This window comes from Tachysurus vachellii, chromosome 19 (genome assembly GCF_030014155.1).
Source record: "Tachysurus vachellii isolate PV-2020 chromosome 19, HZAU_Pvac_v1, whole genome shotgun sequence".
Taxonomy (NCBI): Eukaryota; Metazoa; Chordata; class Actinopteri; order Siluriformes; family Bagridae; genus Tachysurus; species Tachysurus vachellii.
Window position 1 is genome coordinate 19,505,467 of NC_083478.1, and position 10,000 is coordinate 19,515,466.

Genomic DNA, 10,000 nt, shown 5'->3' on the forward strand with positions numbered 1-10,000 from the left:
TCCTTCCTTCCTTAGTTCACTCATTTCTTGTCCCTTGTTCCTCATGTATGTTAGTATTTTTTCTAGGTTTCCTTTAAACAGCTCATCTAAGTGCACAGAGGTTTGACGTGCGCTCGGTCACGCTATGAAACACTCCCAGTTTGGTTGTTTACTGATGAACTGGTCTCCTAACCTTTTGTCCAGTTTAAGGGAACGTGTGTTGGGCTGCGATATTGGTAGCAATCTCATCACCCACTGAGGCGCATCAGCACATGTGTTTGTCCCGCCGGGATTATGGAGCCAGAAAGGTTCAGACTCAAATCTCCTGAGCGTTTGTGTTGTGAACCGAGACCGAGCCACGGTGCTGGAGGACGCAATCAGCAATCAGCACCGAGTGAAGGAAGCAGAGTCAGGAGGCAAATGTAGATTACGCAGGATGAATTACCAGACACGTCCTCTTGTGGCATGCGTCGAGTCTCAGATTGCTCAGTTATAAATAGGTTTTGGTTCCTCAAAGAATCACTTCTGATGAAGTTTTGGTTTTTATGGCACAAAGCTCAAAAGAGATGAATAATCAAAAGGCAATCTGTATTTTATTATAAACTAGAAAAGCAAGCAACTGAATGGTTCCATGGTTACAGGAAAACTATCAGTGGTGTTGTGACTCGAGGTCGAAGTGATCTATCAGATCAGAGCTACATGTAATGTCATTCTGAGTCACTACAATGTTCCTGTTCTCACTTCTGTTATACTGTAGCAGCTATAAACAGTCCATCACTGGTCTGTTTTCTTCCCTCCTTCTTACTGTACATACTGTAATAACGCTTTCCTTCCTCCTATATGTCCACCCTCATTAAGTGAGTAAAAGCAAGACAGCACTTCTTCACTCGTACACATTTTCTTTAAACACCTTGAGAGACTGTTGATGCCGTGAAACTGTGGAAATTATGGACCATTTCCTCTGAGTGATTTTATAAGAGTACTGAATATTTTTACTACTTTTTTTTTTTTTACACCAGACTATAAGTGCTGTTCTTCTAAAGCAGCCGAAAAGACGTGATTAGAAAGTCAGGAAAGCATTTTGAATGTATTTCTTATTCGTTAGTTCCTCACTAAATGATGTAATGTGAGAGTTTTATGCTTAAAACGTGATCTATATCATTAAATACAATGCTGATAAATTCTTGAATCTGATTGGTCACAATGTGATTTTCTTTCCCCCGTTATAACGTTTATAAAAAGGACTCTCCAGTGTCAACACTTTGCCAGAGGTGAAGCTGTAACTTGGAGTGGATTATTTTCTAGTAACAGCACATCAAACGTTTAGTCTGTCTTCTGCTACAGCGGCTTGTGGATGATAACAATTTTAAAAGAATAAAAAACACCACATAGTTACGTCTTATCGGTTTATAGTTCTGTGACTATTCTGTTATCGCTTACATTACAAGAAGCAGTTCCTGCACTGGACTTTCATCTTTCTCTCTCTTTCCTTCTCTCTATCTCTCTTTCTCTTGAAGTTAATAAGACACAAACAGCTTATTTAGTTAGAGAAAATGGAAAAATCGTAAACGCTAACAATCACCGAATAAAAATTTATTACATCGTTTTAAAATGTACACCAAACTCGTAACAGTGACTTGTGAAAGCTCGGTAGAGTTTGCATACTGTATATCACCTGTATATCACCTAAGTGACCAGGAACACACTTAAAAACATCTGTCTAAAAAATAATGCGATGTAAATCCGTGCACGAAAAACAACAAAAAAACAACACTCCGTGTAGAAAATCCTGTAGTGTTGTGATACTCAGCTGAAAGCAGCCGCGGTCACGTCGGCTTCATGGCTGCGTTAAAACATAAAATGAAACACTAAAACAATTAAAACAAAAAAATAAAAATGGCAACTTTACTGTGATAACTAGGAAAGAAAGAAGACAGAAGGGTGAAGCTGACTCTGTGCATGTGCCACTGATAAAATGAAGATTCCAGCAGATGTGGGAAACACCGTGAATGTCACCAGCATATCCTCAGTCCACTGCGACGGACGCTTAGTGTTTGTTCTTTAAAATTGTAAATAATGTTGTTTGTGTCCGGTGATTATCACAGTGCTGCTTCGGATGGCGAACAATTCTAGTAACGACAAATAAACAAATAAGTAAAAAAATTCGGTGAATTTGAAACGACTCCCTGTGTTTCATGTTTTTCACATAAACAAGTACTTTTAAATAATAAACAATTCTTTACATTTGTAATTTAACAGATTAAAAAAAAAAATAAAAAAAAAGCATAGATTATCTGTGTAAGGGTTTTAATTCAGATTGGTGTAAAAGCTTGGAGATGTTTTGAGGCAACTTCCTTTTCCAAGTACTTCGTTCATTTAAGGCACTTTGGCTGATGTTAGTGTTGTAGTAAGAAAACTCTGGCGTAAACCCTGAGACGTGTGTGTTGGTGTGGGAAAAGCTGTTAAATGTCACTTTGTTGGAAATTTAGCAGAAATCTAAACTCAACTCTCGGACTTGAGTGACCGAAACTCAACATTACATGTACAGCATTTAGCAGACGCCCTTATCCAGAGCGACTTACAATTGTTTATCTCATTTATTATACAACTGAGCAATTGAGGATTAAGGGCCTTGCTCAGGGGCCCAGCAGTGGCAGCTTGGTGGACGTAGGAATCGAACTCACAACCTTCCGATTGGTAGCCCAACACCTTAACCACTAGGCTACCACATTCTAGGCTATCGACATGGCCGCTCGCAGCCTCAACGTTAAAACCAAGCGGCACTGTTTACGTTTAAAAGAAGTTTTACTTTATAATACTGACAATACAATAATAATAACAATATAATAATGTTATAGTAACAGTATTGAGGAGGAAATTATACATCCCTTGCAGCAGGTATTTGACTAGCTGGTTGCTAAAAAAACGTCAAGTGTCGGGTGTTTTTTTGTTCTTTCTTTGCGTTGATGCTAAAATTCTGCTATTCAGAACTTTACAAGGTGAGTTCATCACGCAGCCATCAAGTCGTAATCAGACGCCGGCTGTCAAAATGTCAAACAATTTTTCTCGATGTTCTTTAATTTAATGTCAGAACGTTGCTTCTGCTTGAGATACATCACAGGAAAAAAAAAAGTCTGGTGAAAATGTCCGCATGTGAAGGTTTTTCCCAGACCACCACACACACTACCTCTAAAAGCCAAAGTGTGTATAGTGTGTAAAGTGTTGCTTCATCATCGTTGCTTTGGTTGTCGAGGTGACGGTGACCTCACAGCACCTGGATATTTTAGACGTCGTACTTGATTATCGCCTGTAGTGTAGAACTTAGCTACAATTTATTAAAAAAACCTCCCTGACTGTGAGAAACCTCCAGCTTTGGTAAATTCTGCCGTCTTTGCTTTGAGAGAAAAAAAAAAGTGTCGTTTTACTTTGATTTGCTTTTAGAGCCGGAGCTTAAAAAAAGACACGTCTAGTGCGTTTCGCTTGAGAAATGTTGTGTTAAAATCTGGAAATATATTTTTATATAAATATATAATTCCCTTCCATTAGCAGCAGATTGATGATGTAGTGTGTAGCTCGGCTTTTACGTCTAATGTAATACGCTGTTTAAAAAGTGCAGTGATTAAAAATTTAAAGAAAGGAACACGTTATTAATAAGCAGAAAGGCACATCGATAATAACAAACACGGCCTCGACTCGTAGAGCGTGAAAACCTCCGGAGCGCTCCTTCGAATCTTCGTCTCGTTCTAGTAGCGCTATTTTAAAAACCGAACGCAGATCAACATGTTGTCCTGAAAAGGGAACAAAAAAAAAAAAAAAAAAGAAGAAAAATCCAGCGTGGGTCTAAAGACAGTCACTTCCATCGTAGATGACGGGCTTTTCAGTGGTCAAGTGGTAGTTGACTTTCTTGGAGATGAACCTAGAGGAACGATCACAAAAAATGAGACTTTGATTATAACTGTGATTTTCTTAACTGACGTCATCGTGATTTAAAACACAACCCTGGCGTGTGCTGTTACAGAAAAATAATCCATCATCACTCCAACAATCCTGAGATTTTATTTCTTGTATACATGAAATTGTTAACCTAGGATATGCTTTTTTTTTTTTTACAACCATCTACAGATAAAATGCATGCTGTGAAACGTTCATGAGGCAAGACGTTACTTCCTGTCCCACCCTTGCATAGTGTTTACCGTACATGGCCCTTTGATTGAGCTGTTACCGTAGAAACGCTAGTATAGCGTCATAAATATACATAAACCTCTCAGAGCCGTGCTGTTATTGAAAATTAACCCACACCTACCCCGCTGTGGTGTAAGTATAGATAACACACCAGCTCTGGGTTTGAAATTTTTTACCTCTCAGCTAGAGTGAAAGGCTGTGTTTTAAAACCAATTGTACCTGGAGTAGGAGTTGTCAAAGATGAGTGTGTAGACTCCGGGGTTTCTGGCTTTCAGCTGGCCACGAATGGTCTCCTTGTGTGCGTTACACCGAGTCAGGGGGATCAGAACCTGGGGCAATATGAACACTCGTTTATATATATATATATATATATATATATTTAAAGCTTCAATTCAAGTCTTTGGCATTAGTTATTCCTGGTGTGTGTGTATGTGTGTGTGTGTTTGATGTGGTGAAGGAGTCTCCAGTGTGAGGGGGAGATGTGTGTGTGTTTGATGTGGTGAAGGAGTCTCCAGTATGAGGGGGAGATGTGTGTGTGTGTGTGTATGTGTGTGTGTTTGATGTGGTGAAGGAGTCTCCAGTGTGAGGGGGAGATGTGTGTGTGTGTTTGATGTGGTGAAGGAGTCTTCTGTGTGTGTGTGTGTGTGTTATGTGGTGAAGGAGTCTTCTGTGTGTGTGTGTATGTGTGTGTGTGTGTGTGTTTGATGTGGTGAAGGAGTCTTCAGTGCGTGTGTGTAGGGGTGTGTGTGTGTGTGTGTGTGTGTGTGTGTGTATGATGTGGTGAAGGAATCTTTAGTGTGAGGAGGAGATGTGTGTGTGTGAGTATGTGGTGAAGAAGTCTCCTCTGTGTGTGTGTGAGTATAATGTGAAGGAGTCTCCTCTGGGTGTGTGTGTGTGTGTGTGTGTGTATATAATGTGGTGAAGGAGTCTCCACTGTGTGTGTGTGTGTGTGCGTGTGTGTGTATAATGTGGTGAAGGAGTCTCCAGTGTGAGGATATGTGTGTGTGTGTGTGTTTGTGTGTTTGTGTGTGTATAATGTGGTGAAGGAGTCTCTTGCATGTGTGTGTGTGTGTGTGTATGATATGGTGAAGGAGTCTCCAGTGTGAGGAGATGTGTGTGTGTGTGTGTGTGTTTGTGTGTGTATGGTGTGGTGATGGAGTCTCCTCTGTGTGTGTGTGTATATGATGTGGTGAAGGAGTCTCCAGTGTGAGGAGATGTGTGTGTGTATGATGTGGTGGAGGAGTCTCCAGTGTGAGGAGATGTGTGTGTGTGTTTGTGTGTGTGTGTATGGTGTGGTGATGGAGTCTCCTCTGTGTGTGTGTGTGTGTGTGTGTGTGTGTGTGTGTGTATGATGTGGTGAAGGAGTCTCCAGTGTGAGGAGATGTGTGTGTGTGTTTGTGTGTGTGTGTATGGTGTGGTGATGGAGTCTCCTCTGTGTGTGTGTGTGTGTGTGTGTGTGTATGATGTGGTGAAGGAGTCTCCAGTGTGAGGAGATGTGTGTGTGTGTGTTACCTTGGCCTGCTCCTCAGGTGTGTTTGTAGATTCTCTATAGACGACGCTAAAGCTGATGCTCTTTGGCTCGGATGAGAAAACCCAGCCGACGGCGTGGCCGTGCTCGTGTACGGTGATGGAGATGATGCTGTAGCAACTGGACTTGATGAAGAGCTCACGGGAAGCATCTCCGAACTGCCGGATCTCGTCGATGTGCAGCAGGACTAAAGAACTACACACATCATACAAGCAGCTCAATAACAACTAAAACTAAAATGAAAATCTCTGAAGTGTTTTTCTACTCAGACATAAAACGTAATATTCTGTTTCCGAGCAGAGCACTGATTTTTTTTTTAAAAGACAGGAATATCACGATGACGTGTTTCAGTCGGATTTCTCAGATGACTAACGTGGTAGGATTGTGGAGATGTTTACTTGCGGCTGTGTGACTACAGACTTGACCCTTTTCCACCGAGGCAGTTTGCGTGCAGGTTCGGAGCCTAATTTAGAACCAGTTCTTTCTGTTTCGACACCCAAAGCACCGGCTCTGAACCAGGAAAAGTGGTTCTTAAGTAGCACCAAAACGTTGCTGGTCTAGACTTAAGAACCGCTTGTGTCCGGGGCTGTGGGCGGGGCTGTGGGCGGGGCTACAGTTAGCGCATTTGATAATGTACCTTAAGTATACAAATGTTTAATACACTTTTACTTTACCGCAATATGACCAACTATCAGCACACATGATAGTAAGTAGCTACATGTTAAGGCTAAATTTTTTCTGTGTTAATGATAAAATAACGTTATGTACTTTCTCGATAACAACCTCCGTTTATACAGATTACATGGAGCTGCACGTACACGTCAGATTCGCTGCGTTTGGGTGTTAATGTAGGTTCACAAAGCCATGAGCATTAACAGTAAAGCAACATCCGCCATTGTTGATGTTGTGTTTGTGTTTGTCGCTGCTGCGCTAAAGTTGCTGTGTAACGTGACACGTATACAGTGACGTCAGACTCGGCTCTGTGATGCTCTCTAACCGATGGAAAGACAAACCGGTTCTTAGAAGGTTCACCAGTGGAACCGACTTTGAACCAGCACCAGCACCAGCTCTGAACCAGCACCGGAGAAGTAAATATTATTATTATTATTGTTTCTATTAATTTATTAGTATTGTTATTTAAATGTAAGAAAATACACATTTTTATTTAGATTTCTTTTTAAATTTTGACAGCAATTATTAGGAAGCATATAAATTGTTATTATCGTCTAAATGTCCTGAAATATCGTTCAATTTTGTCATGTCGTCATTCTGCACTCACGCAAGTTCTCCTGATTTGAGTAGATGGATTTCAGCATCTTGTACAGACGGGGGCATTTCCTCCTGTTCCTCAGTAACCACTGCTTTACCAGAAACACCTCTACAGGACACACACACACACACACACACACCAGGTCACATTCTATTTATCTACACATATATAACCTACATGTATACACAAACACACACAAACACACACACATAGCAGAGGCAAAGCACCTGGATAAAAGTTTAGAAAACTCACTCTGTGTGTGTGTGTATGTGAGTGTGTGTGTATGTGAGTGTGTGTGTGTGTGTGTGTGTGTGTGTGTGTGTGTGTGATATTCGACTCACGGCTCCTGAGTGTTCCGGCTCTCAGCTTCTCCGTCCAGCGACTCTGCGGTTGTTTGTGAAAGTGTGTCGCTGTCGTACAGCCCGTTTACCTCATCGTCTGTGATGATGTCATACACTCCATCATCATGCTTCACATTTGGATCAGTTACTACACACACACACACACACACACACACAAACACACACACACACACAGGAAGAAGATGAACAACAAAGGGTAATTGCCTTAATCACTTTAAATGCTTCATACTTCATATGTACTTTATACATGAATGAAAATTTAATGGTAGGAAGAAAATTCATATTTAACCCAGAAATATATATCCATCTATCCATTCATCCCTCCATCCAATTATCCAACCCTCCCTCCATCCATCCATCCATCCTTCCTTCCCTCTGTCCACCCCTCCCTTTTTCCCACCCTCCCTCCGTCATCCATCCATCCAACCATCCCTCCCTTCCTCCCTCCATCTATCCATCCATCCATTAATCCATCCATCCATCCAACCCTCCCTCCATCCATCCTTCCTTCCCTCTGTCCATCCCTCCCTTTTTCCCTTTCTCCCTCCATCCATCCTTCCCTCTGTCCATCCCACCCCTTTTCCCTCCCTCCCTCCCTCCCTTCCTTCCTTCCTTCCTTCCTCCCTTCATCTATCCATCCCTCCATCCATCTTTATTAACACTGATCCTATGCAGGGTCATATGGAACCTAGAGTCTATTCCTGACCATTAAGAGATGCCAATCAGCCCAGAAGGCATGTCTTTGAACTGATGGAGGAAACTGGAGAACATGGAGGAAACCCGCGGAGGATGAGAAGAACATGCAAAAACTCCACACACACACACACACACACACACACACACACACACACACACAGGGTGGAGACTGAAATCGAAAGGAATTTAAAACACTGCAGGACAGCTGAATGTTTCAGGAAATCTCCGTTGAAGATGAGCGTCCAGTGAAGTAATCTGTACTATATAAACTGTCAAAAAGAATGAAAGAACTGGACATAAAGCTATCTGAGCTCTCTAAAACAAAACAAGGGAAACATCTCCAGATGAGAACTGATGAGTACTTCGAGATCAAAAGATGCCATTAACACACAGCGGGAATGATTCTAAGCTAGACGCATCTCATCTTCAACGCTCAAGTTTCAAAGCAAAGACAATTATGAAAAAAGCCCTAAATTACAGAGGAACCGCTGACTGGATCCCTTACGCAAGCCCCACTGCTGAAATATACACAAATCAATAAGGTAAAGTGGCAGCTGCAAGAAACAAGCTCTCGCGCTCTGCTCTGAGAACGATATCCGCCGGAGAGACGCTACACCAACAGAGGGCTTTATTGATAAGATGAACAGCAGGCAATTATGGCTACAACACACACAACAGCACGCTGAGGACTTGGAGCTACTCTATAAGTGGAATTACTTCTGTCATGCTGCTGCTAGGTGATGCAATAGATCAACGAAATGCCGCAGAACTGACCTACAGGCTGAGCGGCTTTTTTTATTCGAGGGATTTGGGTGGAAAATTCTTTCTTTTTTAGACGCCGCCTGAAGTTTCTTACACCTTGGAACAATGCATGAGATTTTCATCGCCACACTCAGACTTGACTTGCTCACTGGGGTGTAAGGATTTCAGATATACTGTACTGGAAAAAAGAAAGCTTTCACACTTTCATATTTTTTTTTAGTAAAGTAAAAGCTCCTTTTTTTGAGTTCCTTTTGAGCTAATATAAAAAAATAGCCTGCATGATGCACATCACACAAACCCTATCAACACGCTCTGCCTAGCTTGTGCTTAAGATTAGACAAGATCGGTAGTGCGGACCACATAAAAAGTAGCAGAAAACCAGCAGAAACTTGACGCATGTTGGACTAGCGAACATACCTGAAAAATTGACCAGATGCTAGTTTTGTTCTATTCTCGTTTCAGCAAAATCTTGGGACTATTTTCAAGATTAAATACGAATATTTCAAGTATTCTGCTCTTGATACTAATTAAAATTGAAAAGTTTTAATGTAGGGGGGTCACGGTGGCTTAGTGGTTAACACGTTCGCTTCACACCTCCAGGGTTGGGGGTTCGATTCCCGCCTCCGCCTTGTGTGTGTGGAGTTTGCATGTTCTCCCCGTGCCTCGGGGGTTTCCTCCAGGTACTCTGGTTTCCTCCCCCGGTCCAAAGACATGCATGGTAGGTTGATTGGCATCTCTGGAAAAATTGTCCGTAGTGTGTGATTGCGTGAGTGAATGAGAGTGTGTGTGTGCTCTGCGATGGGTTGGCACTCCGTCCAGGGTGTATCCTGCCTTGATGCCCGATGACGCCTGAGATAGGCACAGGCTCCACGTGACCCGAGGTAGTTCGGATAAGCGGTAGAAGATGAGTGAGTGAATGAATGAAAGTTTTAATGTAGCATATCTGAGACACTTTAATCAGAACTTCTGCTGAAACGTAATGCAGCACTTTTATTCTTCCTACTACAGGCTGCCATAGTAATAATGGGTATAAGTGGGAGGCCCATGCAGCGTTCAAAATGAGTTTTCTTGCCGCTATAATGAAACGTTCTACAGGAATATTTTGGTCTATAAAATTCAGCAGTGTTTATGTGCATCATATAATACGAGACGAAGGAGTGAAGTCCAGGTTTGTTGTATCTCTGGACACGACCACATCTACAGTAGCTGTCAACTGCTGCT

The 10,000-nt window shown here is 41.9% G+C and overlaps 1 protein-coding gene across 3 annotated transcripts in view; it reads right to left on the reverse strand.

Moving 5' to 3' along the window:
• Positions 1-1,557: 1,557 nt before the first annotated feature.
• The window catches only part of fyco1a (FYVE and coiled-coil domain autophagy adaptor 1a), a 24,982-nt gene continuing 16,539 nt past the window's right edge, over positions 1,558-10,000 (reverse strand). For all 3 annotated transcript variants that reach the window (XM_060893742.1, XM_060893740.1, XM_060893739.1), the window contains exons 14-18: positions 7,301-7,448; positions 6,969-7,067; positions 5,674-5,884; positions 4,381-4,490; positions 1,558-3,895 (exon numbers count right to left, since the gene is read on the reverse strand). In XM_060893742.1, coding sequence (XP_060749725.1) covers positions 3,820-3,895; positions 4,381-4,490; positions 5,674-5,884; positions 6,969-7,067; positions 7,301-7,448 — 644 coding nt within the window. In that variant the 3' untranslated portion in view covers positions 1,558-3,819. The remainder of the gene's footprint in view (positions 3,896-4,380; positions 4,491-5,673; positions 5,885-6,968; positions 7,068-7,300; positions 7,449-10,000) is intronic.